The sequence below is a fragment of the Gigantopelta aegis genome, chromosome 14 (genome assembly GCF_016097555.1).
Source record: "Gigantopelta aegis isolate Gae_Host chromosome 14, Gae_host_genome, whole genome shotgun sequence".
NCBI classification, from domain to species: domain Eukaryota; kingdom Metazoa; phylum Mollusca; class Gastropoda; order Neomphalida; family Peltospiridae; genus Gigantopelta; species Gigantopelta aegis.
This window is the reverse complement of record NC_054712.1, coordinates 16,859,773-16,885,670: the sequence shown is the minus strand read 5'-3', so window position 1 is coordinate 16,885,670 and position 25,898 is coordinate 16,859,773. Positions and strand designations below refer to the sequence as shown.

The window sequence follows — 25,898 nt, the reverse complement described above, 5'->3', positions numbered from 1 at the left end:
AGTTTATGGATAACATATTTATAGAGCTTAACTAGTTAATGACGTCGGATATCTGCTTTATGCTGTGAAGGTAAGAGTAAGAATGGGAAATTCCGCGAGGCTCTGGTAAGAGGAATTTTTCATTCAGACTGAACAAGATAAAGCAGATATCGGACGTCAGTAACTAGTTATTCTTTTTATCCTGCAGACAATAAAAATTAAGAGGAAAAGCTATTATTTCTGTTATTTCTGCCACATTGTATGATGACCTAGAGGTCAGATGAGCAATTTTGTAATGTAGTTATATGTGTGACATCATATGAGTGATGTTAAAAGTCATAATCTGCTAGTATATGTTTATGACTTTGCTTTAATTGGTCATCATAATCTGTCAATAGAAACAGTGCAGGATAAATAGATGTACTCCTGTTATAAGCAAGGAATTTACCACAAACAATAGCAATGTGGGGGGGGGGGGGGGGGGTCTTTTCCATTTTGACAAGTTTGTTGGTCAAGGTGTCGGTAAGTACATGGAGGCCTGCTGTGTTTAAAGGCATATTGTCACAGACCACTGACCTATTTAATGGTCTAACAAAGTATTACCTGAACAAAAATAATTTGATTTGTCCCTATTTATTCAACCATCTTCATAACCACCATACTCCATTTATTACTGACATTTTGTTAACAAAAATTTAATTATGGCAATGGTCCATAATTAAAAAACTAAAATTGTCGAGACGGATGACATGGATTTCACTCCATCATGGTTCAGTTAAAGAGACATTCCTGAGTTTGCTGCATTGTAAGATGTTTCCAACTAATAAAATATTTATACGATTAAACTTACATATTAAATATATTTTCTTGTTTAGAATATCAGTGTCTGTATATTCAATGTGTTTCTGGACGTCTTAATATTTGTAAGAAGCCCAAACTGGATTTTGTCATCAAATAATTTCATACGTACGAAAAAATATATTTTAGCAAATAAAATGAAATTAACCTAGTACAAATATTAGAACGATCAGAAACATGTTTAATATACAGCCACTAATATTTTATGCAAAAAAATGTATTTGATATGTAATTACAGTCATCAAAAAGTCTCTGTTAGTCGACAACATCTTAAAAATTGCAGCAAACTCAGGAATGTCCCTTTAAGGTGGTGCGACAGCTAGATTTGGTTTCCAACAATTAATGTAATTTTTAGTTATTATCCATTTTTTGAGAAATAAGGTCCTTAAATCCGTGACAGTATGCCTTTAAAATACACACAGTATCCTAACAAGGCTGCAAACTCAGGACAGTCCCTTTAATTAATCAATGTCAGGGCTTCTAGATTATGGTAGCCCCACCCCCATGGCTAATGATATTCACTGTTGGGCTAGTAAATAACTACTATTACCATGTTCGACAGCTAGTGAAATCTTTTGGGTCAAATTTTGCAGTTAAGTCTATTTTGTGAATATGAATATCCTGCCCTCCACCCCCACCCCAATGTTAGTGTTTTTAAGTTATATCTCCCTCTTTAGGTGACATATTTAATTATTATAATTGTTTAGTAAAATTATATCAACTTAAAGTAAAAGTAGGACTAGTGAATTTTTAATCGTGGCTAGTACATTTTTAAAATCACTGATCCCATGGCTAGTGGATTTTATAAAAATTCTAGAAGCCCTGTCAATGTGCTCTAGTGGTGTCATTAAATAAAACAAACTTTAATTTATTGCTAACAGTAGATTAATTATGCCTGCATGGATTATTTAATTGTGTATTCCCTAGATACTACAAAATGTATATCATACACATATATGTAATATACAAATTAGATTGTGACAATGCTTTATATTTTTTATTTTGTTGTAGTTAAATGACTATTCTGAGTTTGAAACTAATACCAAAAAACACTTGATTACTCTACTCACATGTAATATATCTGGGTAAAAAAAATTTGTTTTGTTTAACAATACCACTAGAGCACATTGATTTATTAATCATCGGCTATTGGATGTTAACAGTTGGTAATTCTAATATATAGTCTTAGAAAGAAAACTCACTACATTTTTCCATTAGTAGCAAAGAATCTTTTATATGCACTATCTCACAGACAGGATAGTACATACCACAGACTTTTATATACCAGTAGTGGTGCCCTTCACATCTGGGTAATGAAACCTATTAAAAAGTTCAAAATATAAAACATGATATCTGTAAATACATTGGAGACTCTATTTTATCACAACTGGTATATCGAAGTCCGTGGTATGTGCTATCCTGTCTGTGGGATGGTGCATATAAAAGATCCCTTGCTACTAATGAAAAAATATAGCGGGTTTCCTCTCTATGACTGAAACAATTACCAAAGGTTTGACATCCAATAGCCAATGATTATTAAATCAATGTGCTCTAGTGGTGTCGTTAAACAAAACAAAACTGTTTTACCAAATAAATTTTCTTTGGTAGTTGAAACTAAAAGGTAAATTGGTAGTCTACATGTACATGCATGTACAAAATTATCACAGGCAGAATTACATATGGAATTATTTTAGACTTTCGACCGACCTCGGTGGCGCCGTGGTTAGGCCATCGGTCTACAGGCTGGTAGGTAATGGGTTCGGATCCCAGTCGAGGCATGGGATTTTTAATCTAGATACCGACTCCAAACCCTGAGTGAGTGCTCTGCAAGGCTCAGTGGGTAGGTGTAAACCACTTGCACCGACCAGTGATCATCCATAACTGGTTCAACAAAGGCCATGGTTTGTGCTATCCTGCCTGTGGGAAGCGCAAATAAAAAGATCCCTTGCTGCTGATCGGAAAGAGTAGCCCATGTAGTGGCAACAGTGGGTTTCCTCTCAAAAAAATCTGTGTGGTCCTTAACCATATGTCTGACGCCATATAACCGTAAATAAAATGTGTTGAGTGCGTCGTTAAAATAAAACATTTCTTTCTTTTTAGACTTACGATGACCAATAGTGCATTAAATGTAACAATATATTCATATTCTAATCAAGAAAATGTATGTATAGTGTAATTGTTATCAATAAAAAGGGCTTTATTGAGCAAAAACATTTCAGTGGCTACCGTAGATCTTCATCTATAAGTCAAGGTTTTTCATATTTTATAACAGGGGGTCGACTTATAAGGGGGTCAGAAAATTACACAAAATGTTTGTTTTTTAATTTTGGGGAAGGTAGTGCAAGGTTTTTTTTGTTGATTTATGCCAGTGTTCATACTCAAATGTGTTAATTTTACAGTTTAATTTTTCTAATATTTGTTTTATTTGTTAAAATAAAGTATATACGAGTCATTTATTACGATTCTTATTTGCTGAAAGTAAGAAATACCTTAATTATTGGCCATTTTTTATGGGTCACCGGCCTCGGTGGCGTCGTGGTTAGGCCATCGGTCTACAGGCTGGTAGGTAATGGGTTCGGATCCGAGTCGAGGCATGGGATTTTTAATCTAGATACCGACTCCAAACCCTGAGTGAGTGCTCTGCAAGGCTCAGTGGGTAGGTGTAAACCACTTGCACCGACCAGTGATCATCCATAACTGGTTCAACAAAGGCCATGGTTTGTGCTATCCTGCCTGTGGGAAGCGCAAATAAAAAGATCCCTTGCTGCTGATCGGAAAGAGTAGCCCATGTAGTGGCAACAGCGGGTTTCCTCTCAAAAAAATCTGTGTGGTCCTTAACCATATGTCTGACGCCATATAACCGTAAATAAAATGTGTTGAGTGCGTCGTTAAAATAAAACATTTCTTTCTTTTTAGACTTTACGATGACCAATAGTGCATTAAATGTAACAATATATTTTTATTCTAATCAAGAAAATGTATGTATAGTGTAATTGTTATCAATAAAAGGGGCTTTATTGAGCAAAAACATTTCAGTGGCTACCGTAGATCTTCATCTATAAGTCAAGGTTTTTCATATTTTATAACTTAGGGGGTCGACTTATAAGGGGGTCAGAAGATTACACAATTGTTTTTTTTTAGAATTTTGGGGAAGGTAGTGCAAGGGTTTTTTTGTTGATTCATGCCAGTTTTCATACTCAAATGTGTTAATTTTACAGTTTCATTTTTGTAATATTTGTTTTATTTGTTCAAATAAAGTGTATATGAGTCATTTAAGACTCATTTAATATTTATTGGTCATTTTTTGTAGGTCAACTTATAAACGGGTCAGTGAAAAAAAAAAGTTTTCAGGGCTTAAAAATAGGGACTCGACTTATAGGCAGGGTCGACTTACAGGCGAAGATATACTGTACTGAGAATAATCCCTTTAAGTGAGTGTATATTAATGAAATGGTCACATTTCAGGTTGGTGTGGAACCACGCGGTCACATTGGTCAGTTTTGCCATCAACATTGTCATGCTGTTCACGTGGAAGTCGAAAGCGTCCATGGGAACGCCTGGTATTATGGTCAATGTGTCTGGAATACCCAAAGCTGTTTTAGAGTAAGACTGACTCACTGTTTTTTTGTTATGCCAGGTTCAGACTACCAACTGCCAGCAGAAAGCTGGCCAACTTCCTGCTGTCACGACTTATATGACTCAAGTTGCAAGTCTGAGTGCTCTTACAAGTTGATTCTCGTCATATAACCCATTAGTTGTTAGTCTGAGTTCGCCAGTTTTAAGTTCTGGTAGGGGAAATTACAATGCAACCATCGAGTTGGCCAACTGTGTGCTGGCAGTTGGTAGTCTGAGACTAGCATCATATACACTACAAAGCATTCTTTACATAACAGGCATCTTGTATTGTTTCTGTTTTGTTGGGTTTTTTTTACCCAATTAAATCTTTCTTTTAAAGTGTATCTTTCAATAATTCTATCTCTAAGAAAAACATATAAAATTAATGCTTGATTTGGTCAAAGTGACTCGAAGCAATCTATTAATTTATAACATCCATGAACATCTATTTTGCACTCATTTTAGCAGTGCTTATAATCAGAAACTTGGAGAGTTTCTGAGAGTAAAAATATGGATCACTCACACATACATGTACATGTATGTTGTGGCTGAAATAGGTAATTTAATTTGTTCAGCATCTATCAAAAATAAACAACAGGACAGTATTTATTTATTACAGGGCAGTATTTATTTATTACAGGGTATTTATTACAGGCAGTATTTATTTATTACAGGGCAGTATTTATTTATTACAGGGCAGTATTTATTTATTACAGGCAGTATTTATTTATTACAGGGCAGTATTTATTTATTACAGGGCAGTATTTATTTATTACAGGCAGTATTTATTTATAACAGGGCAGTATTTATTTATAACAGGGCAGTATTTATTTGTTACAGGGCAGTATTTATTTATTACAGGGCAGTATTTATTTATAACGGCAGTATTTATTTATTACAGGGCAGTATTTATTTATTACAGGGCAGTATTTATTTATTGCAGGGCAGTATTTATTTATTACAGGGTAGTATTTATTGCAGGGCAGTATTTATTTATTGCAGGGCAGTATTTATTTATTGCAGGGCAGTATTTATTTGTTACAGGGCAGTATTTATTTGTTACAGGGCAGTATTTATTTATTGCAGGGCAGTATTTATTTATTACAGGGCAGTATTTATTTATTGCAGGGCAGTATTTATTTATAACAGGGCAGTATTTATTTATAACAGGGCAGTATTTATTTATTGCAGGGCAGTATTTATTTATTACAGGGCAGTATTTATTTGTAGTTTTTCTTCTCAAAGTCTTGACTAACAGGGGCAGGACAAAGCCCAATGCTAAAGTGTTCACTTGATGTGCGGTCAGTTTAGGATCGATCCCCGTCGGTGGCCCCATTGGGCTATTTCTCATTCCAGCCAATGCTCTACAACTGGTGTAAAAAAAGAACAATGGCTGTGGTATGTATTATCCTGTCTGTGGGATAGTACATATAAAAGATCCCTTGCTGATAATCAAAAAGAGTAGCCCATGAAGTAGTGACAGTGGGTTTTCTCTATATATATATCTGTGACGCCATATAACCGTGTTAAGTGTGTCGTTAAATAAAACATTTCCTTCCTTGACTAACATCATACATATTGCTATATTATAATATTATACTTTGTAAGACGTACATTTAACCTTTGTTTTGCTTTTTACATTCAACTTTGTTGTTTTAATTTTACTTCCCTTTATTCGAGTTTCGTGCATATTTTTACTACAATGGGAAAGAATAAATAGATTTATTAATTTAAAAACTATAAAAATGTATTCTTTGTACCTCTACATTGTCATCCAAAAAATAACAAAGTGGGTGCGAGGGGACATTTTTTTTTTTTTTTTTCATTTTCAACATGAGGGGCAATGTGTCGTCTTCAAAACTGAGAAAGCAGTGTCACCTGACACACCCCAAATAACCTCCACCCCACCCCCTTCCCTCCCCATTCTCCACTTCTGACACCTATTCACTAGTACACTGAAATGTCATGAGAGTTTAACATGTTTTCTGTGCATTATACTATATCACCACCAGATGTTTTCATATTCAATAATTGTTTTCACTTTTCAGCCCGAACCCTGTCATCACCAACATGGAACCTGGGCAGTACGACATTGCTATGATGACACTAGGAATTACCCACAATTCCCTGTCTCTACTGGTGTTCCTCAGCTATTTCATCTGCAACCATCCACGACTACCAAACATCAAACACATGATTAACCAGTGGAAGTAAGACATTTACTAGCAGGGTTGATAACCACTAACTACTAACCCACTGTCCTGGACAGACAACCCGGATAGCTGAGGTGTGTGTGCCCAGGACAGTGTGCTTGAACCTTATTTGGATATAAGCACGGAAATAAGTTGAAATAAATATAGTCAAAAGCTAGCCTTTTGTACTTGCTTTAAAACTGGTAAAACGAAAGCCCGTGACATGTACTATCATGTCGATAAGATTGTGTATATATTTATATAACATCCCATGGTGCTAATGAAAACAGGTCGCTTAACTGGATATAAGCACGAAAATAAGTTAAAATGAATGAATAAAATGAAATGCAGGGTTGATACACAGTATGGAAATCCTGCAGTCTTTGAATTTGCAAAAGTCAATTTCCAGACCAGGCCTGGTGCTTATAAAAATTTTAGAGTCTAGACTTGAGATTTTAATAGAGTCTGAGACTCTAATGTCATGACAATGGCATACAAATTGTATGCATGCAACGTCATTAGAGATTGCATTTTGAGTAGGGTCATGGAAAGTCTTGCAAAATGAAAATTGGTAGATATTTTTAGTTTTTCATTTAAAATAACATGAGAAAATCATCTGCTTTTCATGTCAAAACATTGTAATATTTGTTGATGATTGCAAAACGTCTTTGAAAATCCTTAAACGGTAATGGAAAATTACTTTAAAGAGTCATGTAAAGTCATGGAAAAATGTGTGATAATGAAGTGTTGTTCACTGGAATTAATCTCAGTAGACAATTCCAGGACTCAAAATTCATTTTGTGGAGTAGAAGGGGTTGGACGTAGCTCAGTGGTAAAGCGCTTGCTTGATGCGTGGTCGGTTAGAGATCGATTCCTGTTGGTAGGCCCATTGGGCTATTTTTCGTTCCAGCCAGTGCACCACGACTGGTATATCAAAGGCTGTAGTATGTGCTATCATGTCTGGGGATATTGTATATAAAAGATCCCTTGCTACTAATGAAAAAATGTAACGGGTTTCCCCTCTAAGACTCTCTTAGAGTTACCAAATGTTTGATATCCAATAGCCGATGATTGATTAATCAATGTGCTCTAGTTGTATCATTAAACAAAACAAACCTATTTTTTTGTGGAGTGGGATCTTTGCTTCTCACATTTCATGATGGAAGCAAATGCTAGAAATTGAGAAGTCATTTTAGAAATTCAAGTCTTAAAATTAGGCCTGTAGTGTCACTTATCTATCACCAATGTAGAAGACTTGAGACAAACTGATAAAAAGATAACATTTATATTATCCCAAGTTCTGAAAATCAAGTAAGTATCGATATGTCTAAACTACTGTCACAAATATGATGGGAAGCAAAAGCTGCTTGTGAAATTGGTTATGTGAAAGCATTTGCTGCCTGCCAAATTCAGTTTTGACCCATGAGAGTGTCCATCTGAGGTGAGAGTGGTCAAATCAATAGATCCATCTGCTGTTTTCCAACTCTAGCCAGTTCTCCATGCAGGTTCGTTCCAGCCAGTGCACCACGATTGGTATATCAAAGGTCGTGGTATGTACTACCCTATCTTTGGGACGGTGCATATAAAAGATCCCTTGCTGCTAATCGAAAAGAGTAGCCCATGAAGTGGCGACAGCAGGTTTCCTCTCTCAATATCTGTGTGGTCCTTAACCATGTCTGACGCCATATAACAGTAAATAAAATGTGTTGAGTGCGTCGTTAAATAAAACATTTCTTTCTTTCTTTCCGTGGAGATTAGACTACTAGTATGTACCAGTGGTACATGTAGGTATCTCCTCATATTCTAAACCATGTGTCACAATTACTAACTGGGGCCATAGGGATACGGGCTCCCATTTTGGGGGGAGATGGGGGGGGGACAGGCTGGCTTTTGCCCAAATTAAACAGAAATGCCTGAATCTGGATAACAACATTTATTCATATTAGCATTACTACCAAACAGCTATATAGGGTTGCAAACGAATCACTACCCATTTTTACATGGATTACAAATAATTTTGAGGGTAGAATCATGGAAATATATGGTAAAAAGATCTCGGGTTAGCACATTTTGTCCGAATATCTATCAATTGTGCCTGAATTTGAGGTTTTGCAGCAGCACTAGGGGCCAGTTGCTACCCCACCTCCTGCTCCCTTTCTCGTACGCTTATGACAGGAGTGTCATTAAACACACATTCCTTTCCTTTAGACACATGAGAAGAAAACAGTCTGAGGATGATGACGATGATGACCGAAAGAAGAAACACGTCTCGAAGCTCGATGCCAAGTTTTTCAGCTTCACTACGTTCTACTACATGGTCAGTATAGTGACTGCTCTCAGTTGGATGAAGTCAGTTAATAAATTTCCATAACTAAGATAGATTTTTTGAGTTTAAACTTAAAACCATAATATGAAATTTTTTGAAGTGTTTATATAATAGAAAAAAAATGCTATTTAGATTTTTTGAGTTTGATCAATAATCATAGAAAAAACCTTAAACCATAATATGATTTTTTTTTAGATGATTGTATATTCTCATTTTGTGGAACATGTATTAGAACTATAGAAAACAAAAAAATGCTATTTAAATTTCATGGTAGAAATTCAAAGATGGACTTACTACTGTTATATTAATTCTATAGTTGTTTTTACTGTCACACAAATTGAGGTATGATGGTCCTATCTCTTGACTCTTTTTTTCTTCTTAAAAAGGATTGTTTTATGTATTTGTTAACGATCTTAATAGATCGTATTTTGTAGAGAGCACACTTCAGACATGGCGCTTTCATGTAGAACTCTTTATTCTGGAAATGCTCGAACAACAAAACTAAAGGTCTCACACCACAATAAACATTTTCACTAGCGGGTCTCACTCAACAATTAAAGTCGATACATAACAGATTGAATAATTGATGTCAGAATAAAACAGTTTGAGTGCTTTACATGCATACCAGTGGTTTTATTATACCTATTCAACTCACTCCGTTGAACTGAGGGGGGACAGAATTAAGTTTACATCTGATAATGTTCCATGCTCTGAACCCCCTTTTAATACAGAAGAAGAGTTTCATCGCAAAATGTAATAAACACCAATATACACACCCAGTCCTAAAAATGTTTTATTCCAAACCACCATAAACACTACGCCAGTTTCTCTGCAATCTGCCATATATCCTCAGACAATCGTTTTGCTGAAACTGAATTTGAACTTGTGTTTGTTTACATGTGAACAGTGTCTGAGTGGTGTTCACACAACGGTTTTTAATATGGCATTTATCGTGTTTTGCGATGAAACTCTTCAGATGGACATCAATACCTTCAAACAAAATTAGGATACAGCTTCAGTTAATACCTGCCGTTTGTTTCGGCTAGTATTTTATGAATTATATTAAACATGGAGCATTGTAATTTTCCAGCTCTTCCTTGCCCTGTCTGTGTGTGGAACGTTTTGGTCTGGATATTTCTTTGCATTCCATCTGCTGAACATTGTCAATGGTAATCAACTGCTTGGCGGGGTCATAAAGGCTGTCACTCAAAATGGTAAGTGTTTTCCAGGTTTTAATTATTTTACATTTTTTTTATTTATGTTGGCCATAAAAGCCATCAAATAATTACTTGTCTCTGTTATGTGAAAGGGGAAGGACGTAGCCCAGTGGTAAAGTGTTCGCTTGATGTGCGGTCGGTTTGGGATTGATCCTCGTTGGTGGGCCCATTGGGCTATTTCATGGTGCATATAAAAGAACCCTTGCTGCTAATTGAAAAGAGTAGCCCATGAAGTGATGACAGCGGGTTTCCTCTCTCAAAATATGTGTGGTCTTTAACCATATGTCTGACGCCATATAACCGTAAATAAAATGTGTTGAATGTGTCGTTAAATAAAACATTTCTTTCTTGTCTTTCTTTCTGTTCTGTGAAATGTGTTTATTGAAGGTAAGTGTCTTGTATCTAACGTGTTTATTTGTAGGTACATGTAAGTCTATGTTCTATGAAAAAAATGTGTTTAATGTAGGTAAGACTGTTCTACAAAATATTTTCATTAAAAGTAAATATCTGTTCTATGAAATGTGTTTATTGTAGGTAAGTTTCTATTCTATGAAATGTATTTATTGAAGGTAAGAGTCTTATATGAAATGTGTTTATTTGTAGGTAAGTCTCTGTTCTATGAACCGGCCTCGGTGGTGTAGTGGTTAGGCCATCGATCTACAGGCTGGTAGGTACTGGGTTCGGATCCCAGTCGAGGCATGGGATTTTTAATCCAGATACCGACTCCAAACCCTGAGTGAGTGCTCCACAAGGTTCAATGTACACCTGTACACCATTTTCACCGACCAGTGATCCATAACTGGTTCAACAAAGGCCATGGTTTGTGCTATCCTGCCTGTGGGAAGTGCAAATAAAAGATCTCTTTCTGCTAATCGGAAAGAGTAGCCCATGTAGTGCCGACAGCGGGTTTCCTCTCAAAATCTGTGTGGTCCTTAAACCATATGTCTGACGCCATATAACCGTAAATAAAATGTGTTGAGTGCATCGTTAAATAAAACTTCTTTTTTTCTGTTCTATGAACTATGTTTATTGTAGGCAGTCTCTGTTCTATGAACTGTGTTTATTGTAGAAAGTCTCTGTTCTATGAATTGTGTTTATTTCAGGAAATTCTCTGTTCTGTGAACTGTTTATTGTAGAAAATTCTCTATTCCATGAACTGTGTTTATTGTAGGAAATTCTCTATTCCATGAACTGTGTTTATATTTCAGGAAATTCTCTATTCTATGAACTGTGTTTATTGTTGGAAATTCTCTATTCCATGAACTGTGTTTATATTTCAGGAAATTCTCTGTTCTATGAACTGTGTTTATTTCAGGAAATTCTCTGTTCTATGAACTGTGTTTATTTCAGGAAAGTCTCTGTTCTATGAACTGTTTATTTCAGGAAATTCTCTGTTCTATGAACTGTGTTTATTTCAGGAAATTCTCTGTTCTATGAACTGTGCTTATATTTCAGGAAAGTCTCTTGTGTGGGTGGCTGTTCTTGGTCTTGTTATCTTCTACCTGTATGGCATCATCGGCTTCGCATTGATGCGGTCTATGTTCAAGCCGGAAGACCTCCTCTACTGTGACACGCTGTGGCAGTGCACCATCACCGTCATCAGATATGGGCTCATTGGAGATCTCTTTGAAGTAAGCATGTTTTTTTTTATCAAAGAGACTGTTCTGAATTTATACTGCCATTGTGGCATGTTCCTGACTAACGAAGCTTTTTCAAAGAATCCAGGATAAAATACCAATGGACGTGACCCCGACAAACAAAATCCAAATGGACCAAACACCAATGGACATAACCCCAACAGACAAAATCTCAATGGACCAAATCCCAATGGACATAACCCCAACAGACAAAATCTCAATGAATGTAGCCCAAACCGACAAAACACCAATGGAAATAACCCTAACAGATAAAATCCCATTGGACATAACCCCAACAGATAAAATCCCAATGGACATACATGTAACCCCAACAGATAAAATCCCAGTGGACATAACCCCAACAGACATATCCACATTGGACAAAACTAACCTCTAGACAGACCATTGGGGTTTGGTCCACTTTTGAAATAAGAGGTTGACGTCTTGTCCACTGAGGTTATATCTGTTGGAGGGTTTTCCTTTACGTCTTTTACACCTTTAAACCTACATATTGCATACATTTTCTTGTTTAGAATATTAATGTCGGTATATGCAATGTGTTACTGATCAGCATAATATTTGTACTAGCACAAACTGGTTTGCATCTCCAAATAATTCTCTACATATAATAACCATATGTTTGACATCCAATAGCCAGGTCTACAGGCTGGTAGGTACTGGGTTCAGATCCCAGTCGAGGCATGGGATTTTTAATCCAGATACTGACTCCAAACCCTGAGTGGTGTTCCGCAAGGCTCAATGGGTAGGTGTAAACCACTAGCACCGACCAGTGATCCATAACTGGTTCAACAAAGGTCCATGGTTTGTGCTATCCTGCCTGTGGGAAGCGCAAATAAAAGATCCCTTGCTGCTAATCGGAAGAGTAGCCCATGTAGTGGCGACAGCGGGTTTCCTCTCAAAATCTGTGTGATCCTTAACCATATGTCTGACACCGTAAATAAAATGTGTTGAGTGCGTCGTTAAATAAAACATTTCTTTCTTTTCCAATAGCCAATGATTAATTAATCAATGCGTTCCACTGGTGTCGCTAAACAAAACAAACTTTAACTTTACTTTTGTTACTGGATAGGACTATTAAGATTGTACCATTTTACACATGGTCTAATTTAATTTAGTCATAGTTTGACACCCAATAGCCAGTGTATTTTTTGTGCTGGGGTGTCGTTAAACTGTGTGTTGCAGTGATCGATTATAATTGAAAATTGATCGGATTGGCTTTTACGATGTTATGATCGATTATAAAAATTCATAATCGATTGTGTGGGAAAATGTTAACTGTAACTGTTCCTCCAGTTTAGATGGTAAAATTGACGGAAATATACAATGGTTTGGGTTTGTTTTCATGTGTACATAAAGAAAAATTATATTAAATAGTTAATAAAGGTACAATTAGCCATTTTCAGGGTGCACACAATAGGTACATGGTCCTTATAATTCAAGCCTTCTTATGGTCATGGAATTCTAATTGATTGTGCAATCGAAAGTTGTTCGGGTGGTACCAACCAATTATAACCGATGATCTATGATGAAATCACAACTGATTCCCATCACTACATTAAACATTATTCTATTCTATTCATATAGTCACTGATAAGCTAAAGAGACTTCAGGGTGCAATTTTTAACTCCTTTACAACTGGAGCGGGACGTAGCCCAGTGGTAAGGCATTCACTCGATGCGCGGTCGGTGTGGGATCGATCCCAGTCAGTTGGTCCATTGGGCTATTTCTCGTTCCAGCCAGTGCAGCACGACTGGTATATCAAAGGTCGTGGTATGTACTACCCTGTCTGTGGGATGGTGCATATAAAAGATCCCTTGCTGCTAATCGAAAAAAGCAGCCCATGAAGTGGCAACAGCGGGTTTCCTCCCTCAATATCTATGTGGTCCTTAACCATATGTCCGATGCCACATAACTGTAAATAAAATGTGTTGAGTGCATCGTTAAATAAAACATTTCTTTCCTCCCTTCCTCATTTACAACTATTTTCAGAGATATTCTGCATGAAGCCTTTATTGACAATTTTGACTCACATCATTTGTGTAAAGATGAAAATCTATATTTACTCATATTTTTATTTTTATTTCAGGACATGGTTCCGCACGACAATGAAGCGTCGTTTGAGAAGTTTGGATTTGTCGTCATCTACCATGTATCCTTCTTCATCTTCATCACCACCATTGGTCTCAACATCATCTTTGGCATCATCGTCGACACCTTCTCTGAGCTCCGGGACCTCAAGGTATATACTCGACAACAACTACATTTCATTTCATTTCAACTTATTTTCGTGCTTATATCCAATTAAGGTTCAAGCACGCTGTCCTGGGCACTTTTGCAAATTCAAAGACTGCAGGATTTCTGTAACAAGTATCAATGCTGCATTTCATTTCATTCATTCATTTCAACTTATTTTCGTGCTTATATCCAATTAAGGTGCAAGCACGCTGTCCTGGGCACACACCTCAGCTATCTGGGCTGTCTGTCCAGGACAGTGGGTTAGTTGTTAGTTGGTTAGTGAGAGAGAAGAGGGTGTAGTGGTCTTACACCTACCCACTGAGCCCTTAAAAACTCGCTTTGGAGTGGAGCCGGTACCGGGCTGTGAACCCTGTACCTACCAGCCTGTAGTCCGATGGCTTAACCGCTGTGCCACCAAGGTCGGTAACGACTACAAACACTGCTCAACATCCTTGTCTGAATTTTTGTTTATGTTCATTGTGTTTGAATATGTACATATATGTGTATAGCAATGTATTTATTAAATAACTGACAAAAAATTAATAATTTTGCCAAGTTCTCTTGCAGATGTAGGTTTATTGACAGTCTTTGCTTTGTTATGCAAAATTTCACCAACCATTGATCACTTTTTGCTGAAATGGCTTGCAATTTCATATTGCGTCTTCTTTTTTTTCTTCTTTTTTTTTTTGGTGCTTATATCCAATGAAGGTCCAAGCACACTATCCTGGGCACACACCTCATCTATCTGGGCTGTCTGTCCAGGACAGTGAGTTGGTGTTTAGTGAGAAAGAAGAGGGTGTAGTGGTCTTACACCTACCCACTAAGTCGTTAAAATTCGCTCTGGGTGGGAGCTGGTAGAAGGTTGCGAACCCAGTACTTACCAGCCTTACGTCCGAAAGAAGGAAATGTTTTATTTAACGACGCATTCAACACATTTTATTTACGGTTATATGGTGTCAGACATATTGATGGGCTACTCTTTTCGATTGGCAGCAAGGGATCTTTTATATGCACCATCCCACAGACAGGATAGCACATACCACTGCCTTTAATTGTACCAGTTGTGGTGCACTGGCTGGAGCGAGAAATCCTTATGCTTAACCACGACACCACCGAGGCCGGTTCGTCTGGTGTCTGCTGAGGACGAATTGCTTCCCACTTTACTTTTGGATGGACTCCGTTTATGTGAATTGTTATTTCCAACTTTGCAAGTGAATAGTTATACCCAATAATTATACAACACCGACCTCGGTGGCGTCGTGGTTAGGCCATCGATCTACAGGCTGGTAGGTACTGGGTTCGGATCCCAGTCGAGGCATGGGAATTTTAATCCAGATACTGACTCCAAACCCTAAGTGAGTGCTCCGCAAGGCTCAATGGGTAGGTGTAAACCACTTGCACCGACCAGTGATCCATAACTGGTTCAACAAAGGCCATGGTTTGTGCTATCCTGCCTGTGGGAAGCGCAAATAAAAGATCCCTTGCTGCCTGTCGTAAAAGAGTAGCCTATGTGGCGACAGCGTGTTTCCTCTAAAACACAGTGTCAGAATGACCATATGTTTGATGTCCAATAGCCGATGATAAGATAAAAAATCAATGTGCTCTAGTGGCGTCGTTAAATAAAACAAACTTTACTTTTTTTAATTATACATCAATGAAGAAAGACGCTCGTATTCTGAAGACTAAAACTTAAATAAATATTTGTTTCACCTTCCAGTGGACTGCCGAATCTGACATGCGTGACACATGTTTTATCTGCAGCAGAAACAGCTACGACTTCGAACACCATGGCAAAGTGAGCAGAAATCTCAATTCTATTTTTATTAGTCCCCTACCAGTCCAACTGGAGGGCACTATAAGTTTCATCTCTGTCCTTCTGTCTGTCTGTCTGTCTGTCTGTCTATCTGTCTGAAATATTGTATATAGCTTTATCATGTACTGTTACAGATGTAGTTTGACTTTCATGACGATTTACCCATTTTTGATAAAGTTATGGCCCTTGAACTTAGGAGATACGAAAATTAGTTTGCTGGACTTTTTTTTTTCAGAAAGCCTTGAGATATTGAGCTGAAATTTTGTTTATAGTTTTATCATGTACTGTTACAGATCGAGTTTGACTTTCAAGGCAATTTAACCATTTTTGATGAAGTAATAGCCCTTGAACTTAGGAGATACAAACAATTCTTAGGTTCAGTAGGGGTCATGTATTGCTTTAGGGTGTATACTACCAAATGAAATCCCATAGACGACAATAGTAACATATGTGGTTAAAACACCTACCTGCAACGTATCAATTGACATAAACGCCACGGATATAAATACTACCACCCATCACCCTTAAAGTGAATCACAGAAAAGTGGGTGTCAAGCTGCTCATTTCTGAGATAACGGGTAGCGTCTATGACTACCCTAGTTCCGCACAAAATTTTAGTACTTTTTTTTACAGGTACCCCATACATGTTCCAAGCACAAGGCTACTTGACACAGTGGTACTGGATGAAATAAAATTGCATACATTTTTAGCCCAGATGAAACTAATTTTTTTTACAATCAACACACTCACATTTATAACCAATCACAGTGGTGTTCACTTCTCTATCAAAAGTTGGGTGCACCTTGAACTTTGACCCAGCCGAAAGTTATTTGGTTTAGTACAACCTATAGCAGTACTCTCAGAATGCTTATTAGTAGTAGTAGCAAGGGTCAGGAATGGCCTTTTTTCCCCAGTCTGGGACCAATTCTTGATGTTTCAGACCCCAAATTATTATATACTGAGAGAGGAAACCCGCTGCCGCCACTTCATCGGCTACTCTTTTCGATTAGCAGCAATGTATCTTTTATATGTGCCATCCCACAGACAGGGTAGTACATACCATGGCCTTTGATATACCTGTCGTGCTGCACTGGCTGGAATGAATGGATGGATGGATGGATGGGTGGGTGGGTTGGATGGATGGACTGACGGACAAATGAATTAATGTTCAGTGACTATGAAGCACAAAGAATTCATCAGGTATTGAACGTCAATGTATATGAAGTACAATGATATCATTAAACATTCATTAATTCCATTCTTTGATTCCTTCTACAGTGGAATGTTTGTGAACATGTAAATTGTCTTAACTTCAGGGTTTTGACCACCATGTTCGATATGAACATAACATGTGGGCCTACATCTTCTTCTTCATCCACCTGAATGGGACCAAGGCAAACGACTACACAGCTCTCGAGATGTTCGTCTACAAACTGGTAAGAAAAAGAAAGAAATGTTTTATTTAACGACGCACTCAACACAATATACGACATCACAGCAATAGTGACAATGTCATTTCCACACTGAGAACAAGAGCTCTCAGTATTTATGCTGAAGATTATATAACTAGAAGCTGGACAGAATACCAGCTTACAGTAGACCCAAGCTTGAAAGTTTAGAACAAAGGACAGACGCAGCGCAAGAATGCAAGTGCTATTGTTAGGTGCTTGTGCAAGATTCATGCTTGTGTTTTTAATCAACATATCACCAGTTAACAAGCTGACTGAAATAAGAGCACCTGGAATAAAGAAGCTGTATTAAAAGTAAATGATTAAATTAAAGGAGCACTATCCTTTTCAGAATTACCTGAAAGAGACATTGGATTAATTAGGTATAGTAAACATTAAAAACATAACATACAATAACTACCTGTAAATAACAATTTAATTAGTTACAGGAAACATTACAAATATTATAAAATACTATTATATACAGATAAAACTCGATATTGCTACAGTTATATGGCATCAAACATATGGTTAAGGACCATACAGATAAAGAGAGAGAAAACTCACTGTCACCACTTCATGGGCTACTCTTTTCGATTAGCAGCAAGGGATCTTTTATATGCACCATCCCACAGTCAGGATAGCACATGTAAGAATACTGGAACTGTGGCTGCAGTGTTTGTGGCCATCTCTTTCACTACAAAATATGGATCATCAAATTTTTTTGAGAATTTATGTTTCTGCTAAATTATATATTACATTTTATGGTAAGTGTTTAATCTCGTACTGTTTTTAGCATTGAAATGTTTGAATTTTGAATTTTTGAATTCTATTTTTTTAAATAAAGTTTATTGACCCCAGAAAACAAATATAGTAGTGCCAGGGTTGGGGCCCTGGTATCACTACTTTACAATCATTTAATATGCTAAACATTGTACATAAGTGAATAGTATATATATATATATATAGCACATTAATTTAACAGTAACAGTGGACTTATAGATACATGTAAAACATAGTTTATAGTTTTATGGGTCAACAGAGAAACTAGAAATAATAGAAATAAAGAGAAAGAAGGAGAGAAAGAAAGAAAGAAGAAAGAAAGATTGAAGTAAAGAAAAATTAATTAATTGTTGTTTGAATTTTGCTTCTTTTAAAACTGCTTTTGACGTCATCATAGGTAAACACAGTACATCTGAAAGGATTAAAAGTACAGTTATTGTAACAAAATGCAAATAATTTCATTTGTATTGGAATTATCAACAAATTTCTTTGTTGCAATACATTTAAAGTATTACCAGTATACATTATAGAACATTTGTTATTTATTAAAATATTTAGTTTTTGCATGTCTGGAATTGGTACCCAGTATCATCAAAATTCTGGCATGCGCCATTCCATAGAGAAAAGGACAATGAAAAACACACCGAATATACTGTAAAGAATATGCTAAGCATTTTATAAAGACTATGCCATTTTAAGTGGTACTAATTGAACAAGTTGATCACACATTTCAGCTGAAAAAGGAAAACTACGACTTCTTTCCGCTGGATCGTGCGCTGTCACTGGCCACTATGGGTAAAGACTCGACTGAGACGAAGCTGGATGATTTGCTCTACCAAGTGACCTCCATTGTGGAGAAACAGAAGTTTGAGGTACAGATGATGTTTTTTTTTCTTTTACTTTTACTCAGGGCCCAATTTCACAAAACACCGTAAGCCTAGTTTTACACGTAAATGTACATCTACAACTAAGCTACAATTCTTATTACTATTATAGTACAACAAATATAGTTAGAAGTACACATATTTAATTTCTTTACATCCTTAAAATGCTACATTTTCCATAATGATGTAATTTTCTTTGTGAAATAGATGCCAAACACACAAAAATAAATGCTCGGTATAACTACTAATTGCAGACGTAAACTTACGATGTTCTGTGAAATGAGTCTTATTCCTTACTGATACTTCACATGTACCCATGTACCCATGGCACATATCTGATATCGGAAGTGGTTCAGTTTCATTGAATGCAGCAAGACTTCTATTAGATGGATCAGGTTGCTTGTTACAGTTTGGTTGTAGTAGTAAACAACAATGGTTGCATTCCTGTATTAGTAATGCCAACATAACTGAAACTGCCAACCTCACATTAATTTTTTTTTTTAATGTCATCACTAATTAAATCATGTTATTTTGCACATTGATATTCGTTCGTTCATTCGTTCGTTCGTTCGTTCGTTTGTTCTTTCTTTCATTCATTCATTCATTCATTCATTCATGCCTTCTTGTTTCCACAGGAACTTGAAAAGAAGCGTCGTGAGGAACGCTTAAGACAGAAGGTATGGGAACAGAAACACCGACTGAGTTCGTTCCGGCGACGTGCCAACCTGCCAAAACCCACCGACGGGGAGACGATGATGCAGACCGCTCCCATTGACGACCCTCGCATGCTTCAGCTGAGTACGATGGGTGGTCTCTCCCACCCCCGCCCCAGCATCACTGACATCACCGACCTCACTCTGCACCGACCCAGCCTGTCGGGTCACACCGACCTGGCACTGAGGCGACCTAGTTCCGAACACATGGAAACCCTCCAGATAAGACGACCGAGCATCCCAGACCACCCCGATGCCTATCGCCGACCCAGCTTCTCTGATCACAGCGACATCTACCGGCGACCCAGCATCTCCGATCACACGGCGTTCCTGGCCAGCCACCGCCCGCCGAGTTCTCAGAGACATCCTCGGAACATTCGAAGCATCAGTCCGCTCCATGACCCGCGCCACATGCGGGGATCGAGCCCGTCGCGCTACGACCCGGACGAACCATTTCTCCGCAATCTGAGTCCTGTGCATTACGACGCGTCGCGGCAGGGCAGCGAAACGGACCTGATGGGGATGAGTCCCATCCATGGCCGGAGAGAGATCCCCTCGCGGGACTTTGGAATGGGTCCCAGCATCCTCAGTCCCCGCTGGATGGACAGCCGGTCGGCTAGTCCCAGCAGGAGTCCTCGCAGTTCGGTGGTCTTCTTCCCCGACACGGATTCCGTTCACAGCTTGAGAGACTGTCCGCCCGACAGACTGATTCCCGACCCATACGCGTACGACGTGCTGGAAGGGCCAGCACTGTTGATGGGAGATCAGGAGATCCCCACGCGAGAGCATGATGTCGACACGGAGAGTGGACATAGTGATGACATCAGTCGCATGGAAACCAGAATATAATTATAGTACAATGGGTTTTACCACATGTGGAACCAGAAGATAATACTACAATGAGTTTTGCCACAAGTGGAACCAGAAGATAATATTACAATGGGTTTTACCACAAGTGGAACCAGAAGATAATATTACAATGGGTTTTACCACAAATGGGGAAAGATAATGACATCAGTCGCATGGAAACCAGAATATAATATAACAATGGGTTTTACCACAAGTGGAATCAGAATATAATATTACAATGGGTTTTACCACAAATGGAACCAGAATATAATATTACAATGGGTTTTACCACAAATGGGGAAAGATAATGACATCAGTCGCATGGAAACCAGAATATAATATTACAATGGGTTTTACCGCAAGTGGAATCAGAATATAATATTACAATGGGTTTTACCGCAAGTGGAATCAGAATATAATATTACAATGGGTTTTACCGCAAGTGGAATCAGAATATAATATTACAATGGGTTTTACCAAAAGTGGAATCAGAATATAATATTACAATGGGTTTTACCACAAGTGGAGAAATATTATAAACTCTTGCCCACATCTCTCTGTTCATATGGGTTATTACAATAATTTTCCACCGACACATAATAAACAGATTCTTGACGGTCTGAATAATTGATGACATCAGTCTTATGGAAGCCAGGATTGATCATTTAATGTACTTTGAAATAATTTTTAACTGTGTCCTTTTTTAACTATATGGTTGTGGTGTGTGGAGAAATGATACATAATGAAATAAATTCTCCAGACAGAAAATTTATGACATCGGTCATATGGAAGCCAGGATATAAACATTACAATCATTTTCAACTGTCTTTTTTTTTTTTTTTAACCACAAGTGTGGTGTGTTGGGAAATGATATATAATAATAAATTTAAAAATCTTAAAAAAGTAAAAATGTCTGAATGCAGTTGGAAAATCTGAGAGCAAAGTGTTTGCTTCAATCCTCAGAATCATGGCAGTGTGCCATTTTCTTCAGTGGGTCCCCAGATTCAAACATACTAGCTGTGAAAGAAAAGTATTGAGTTTCAGGTAAAGTTCAAGAGGAAACTTACAACAACCTACATGTGAGTGCTTTAAAAACTAATCTTCACAGTATGGAACTGTGTTGTCATCATGGTCATGGGCTCAGCTTCACAAACGTATTCAAAGCAGGCCAAAATATCTGTATAACTAGGAGTAACAATGAAATAGATGGACACTGTTGAACATCTTCATTTCTGTATGGTTATGTACGTTAGATGTTGTAAATATACTGGGCCAAATGTACGAAGACTGACGAAATTCACCAGCATACTCAGAGTGCTGGATTAGACCTGTTTCACCAAAGCTGTTGTCAATGGACGGGACTTTGAGATTGTTCCGGTTAAAGCCCAAAACACGCTGGGTCTGGGTCTGGCGAGTATGGAGCCAGTCCAAAATTAAACACATTTCACTGAATGTGACAAAACACACCACATCTGGGTCTGGGTCTGGCGAGTATGGAGCCAGTCCAAAATTAAACACATTTCACTGAATGTGACAAAACACACCACATCTGGGTCTGGGTCTGGCGAGTATGGGGCCAGTCCAAAATTAAACACATTTCACTGAATGTGACAAAACAGACCGTGTCTGTGAAGACAACTACCGATCTGACAACAGACATCATAGAACATTTTTTACACTGCCAGACTGGCAGCTGCACAATGTTCAAACCTTACTCACATTCGTTTTTCTTAATAACCAACCGGAAAGGTATATATTAATCAATGTGCATTTCATAAACTTACTATTGTTGATGTTTATAGAAGTAAATTTATCTAAACGCATTAATATATATATTGATAACACGTTACAGTTACAGACCCAGACATCAAAATGACATCTGTGCCATACTCGCCAGACCCACACACAGATCTAGACCCAGACCTAGTTTGTTTTGGGCCTAACAATGAAATATGGAATACACAGTTGTCAGTTTGGAGAGTAAAACTATCATTATTCTTATAATGTAGAAACTGAAAATGATTATGTATTATATAATTAAAATACTAATGGTTTGTGTTTTTATCTTCTCTCACAAGTGTTATAACTGACTTTTAACATGTGAAATGTTGTAATATTATTAATTAATAATATTAATTCTTTTATATATATGTTTTCTGGCAGCTAAAGCCCACTGTGTAGTCATGTTGACAGCATTGATATTCGATATTATTACCCCCACCATATATACATGTGTTTGTTGTTAGATAAACATTTAGCTGTGGCTTAGTAAACATCCCACCATATATACATGGATGTTTGTTGTTAGATAAACATTTAGCTGTGGCTTAGTAAACATTCCACCATATATACATGTATGTTTGTTGTTAGATAAACATTTAGCTGTTGGCTTAGTAAACATCCCACCATATATACATGTATGTTTGTTGTTAGATGAACATTTAGTTGTAGCTTAGTAAACGTCATTTCGTGGATAGTAAAACCATATTGTTTTTTCCTCGTTTGACCACACTGCATGCATTAAAAAACCAACATAATAATAATATTTATGTTTCTCTACCTAGCAGAGTAGATGAAAATTTAACTACTACTTCTTTTATTAAATCGTATTCAATTTTATTTGAATATGCAGCAAAACTTGTCTAAACCTGATCACCATTTTGTTTTTCCTTGTTTGACAGACCAACATGATATTATTATTTATGTTTTCTGAGCTAGCAGAGTACATGTAGATGGGAAATTCTAACTTCTTCTGCCTTTGTTAAATCTTATCCAATTTTATTTGAATATACAGGAAAACCTGTCTGAACTTGATCATGCTGGGAACATAATTATTTATCCCATTTAGATGGATTTGTTCAGGGTCCGGTTTAGACAGGTTTCACTGTTCTGTATTGAATACTAACAACAGGGATATTTTAAAATAAAAGCTGAACTGATCTTTTAAAAGCGAAATCTTGCAATATCAGTAATTACAGTTTTTTGCAATATCAGTAATTACAGAGTTTTTTGCAATATCAGTAATTACACAGTTTTGGAGGGTTTTTTAATGTCAGTTCATTGTACAAATACTACCCACATCTCTGTGATTATGTTATACATATATATGTATCTGTGTGTGGCAGTAATTATACAATGTCCTACTTTTTTGTTTGATGTCTTGCAGTTCATTGTATAAATACGACAGACCTTCATTGAACAAGATGTATTGTCATTAAAGTAATTTGTAAATATTCAAATTTTTTTTTAATAAAAGTACTTTCATTTTTTATTGCTTGCTGATAATGGATTTTACTACTCAAGCAATTACCTATCCAAATCCTCATCTTAAAATTCCTTACCATCAAATTGTATTGGTCCATAGTCAGTTTGTTGACGTGACATGCCTTTGTGACTTACAAATTATGTTTAGAATGATTTCAAATATTGTAGTTAGTTTTGTCTGCATCTAACTGAATTTTAAAACAGTTCTGGTCCGAGATGAAATGTCTTAAATTTAGGCCACAGAGCAATATTAATGGATTAAAAATGAAAGGAAAAAAAAAAGTTAGTTTATTTTGTTTAACGACACCACTAGAGCACATTGATTTATTAATTATTGGCTATTGGATGTCAAACATTTGGTAATTTTGATATATAGTCTTAGAGAGGAAACCTGCTACATTTTTATATTAGTAGCAAGGGATGTTTTATATGCACCATCCCACACAGGACAACACATACCACGACCTTCGATATACCAGTCGTGGTGCACTGGCTGGAACAGCAAATATGGTGCTAAAGATTTGCCGATACATTTTTTTGTCTATTAGTAAGTTAAATTATTTAGTTATATATTTATAATGATTATAATTCAAATGAAAAGTTAGATAATTGTGACAAGAAGTAGTCATTATGTAACTTTGACATAGCACCTTTAATGTTTATAGAACTATGCCAGAATTTGAATGAAACAGTTTGTTTTTGTAAATATCCTACTGTATTATCGGAGTGCTTTACTACTGGGAATCCTTAGACTGATCACAAACATAAGCATTTACTCATTTCCAGATAAAATTAGAACATTTTCCATTGGGGAATCACAGATGAATTTGTAGATAGTTAATATGTATTCAGAAATACATTTTTCATTTGACCAGATGTGTTATAGCCAAAAATAACCAACAGTGTTTACGAATATGAAGGAACTTTGAATATGTCTCATGTACATTTTGGACAGTCTTTATCTTATAGCATTAACAGTATGCACCAATATATAATTGTATATACACAAAATATATACCAAATTTCAATATACTTGAAGGACATGTTAAATAAAGATGTAGTAACATTGTACACTTTGTTGTATGCATATTGTTAATGAATTTTATCACACCTAAAAATTATGTATTATTTAGTCATTCCAATTTTTTTATACTGGAATATTTGCACATAATAATTAATTGTATATTGTTACTTTTATTTACAATTCTTTATTAATATATTCTTTGTTTTAAAAAAATATATATAAAACAAGAAAAGAAAAACATTTTTGTATGATATGCATGTAGGTAGCATATTAGCATGTTTTACTTTCAAATCGTTAATTTGTAATTTTTTCTTTTTTTAGAAAAACAAATTTGGTGCTTGAAATGCTTAATTATGTTGTCAGTACATAATATGTAGACCACTTATTTACATATGAAGTAGTGAGATGTAATGGACTTCCAAAAAGAACTATTGAATCTTTGTTATGAAGGTAGTATTTCATAGTTGACTTTTTAGCATTTTGTTGATGTACAGCAAAATAATTAAATTTCTGTTTCGTTATTAAAATATGCAGCCATCTAACTGGCCCAATCATAGCGACGAGTTGTTTTATTTATTGAATAAAACACAACGGCAACAACATACACCATGAAAATTGTATACAAATGTTAGGGTTATTGTGCGTTTGATAGCAAGGGCGGGGGAAAGTGCTCGCTTGATGCACGGTCTGTTTGGGATCGATCACCGTCGGTGAGCCCACTGGGCCATTTCTTGTTCCAGGCAGTTCACCACGACTGGTATATCAAAGGAAACGGCCCTTGATATACCAGTCATGGTGCACTGGCTGAAAAGAGAAATGGCCCAATGGACCCACCAATGGGGATCGATCTCAAACCAACTCGGCATCAAGCAAGCACTTTACCACTGGTCTACATCCCACCCCCTACATTAACAAATACTAGAACTGTATTCTTATTTTTAAAACACAAACACAATAGACAAAGTAAATTGATTTATTCCAGAAATATACAAGTATATTTGAGTGATACAGTCGAGCAAACACATACAACTTATCATTTG

The 25,898-nt window shown here is 36.6% G+C and overlaps 1 protein-coding gene across 1 annotated transcript in view; it reads left to right on the top strand.

Annotated features, from left to right (window-relative positions):
• The window catches only part of LOC121388286 (inositol 1,4,5-trisphosphate receptor type 3-like), a 133,059-nt gene extending 107,645 nt beyond the window's left edge, over positions 1–25,414 (top strand). The window contains exons 49-58 of the mRNA XM_041519565.1: positions 4,303–4,440; positions 6,501–6,662; positions 8,853–8,961; positions 10,061–10,184; positions 11,643–11,818; positions 13,932–14,084; positions 15,798–15,875; positions 17,210–17,329; positions 18,859–18,996; positions 19,644–25,414. Coding sequence (XP_041375499.1) covers positions 4,303–4,440; positions 6,501–6,662; positions 8,853–8,961; positions 10,061–10,184; positions 11,643–11,818; positions 13,932–14,084; positions 15,798–15,875; positions 17,210–17,329; positions 18,859–18,996; positions 19,644–20,570 — 2,125 coding nt within the window. The 3' untranslated portion in view covers positions 20,571–25,414. The remainder of the gene's footprint in view (positions 1–4,302; positions 4,441–6,500; positions 6,663–8,852; positions 8,962–10,060; positions 10,185–11,642; positions 11,819–13,931; positions 14,085–15,797; positions 15,876–17,209; positions 17,330–18,858; positions 18,997–19,643) is intronic.
• Positions 25,415–25,898: the final 484 nt, after the last annotated feature.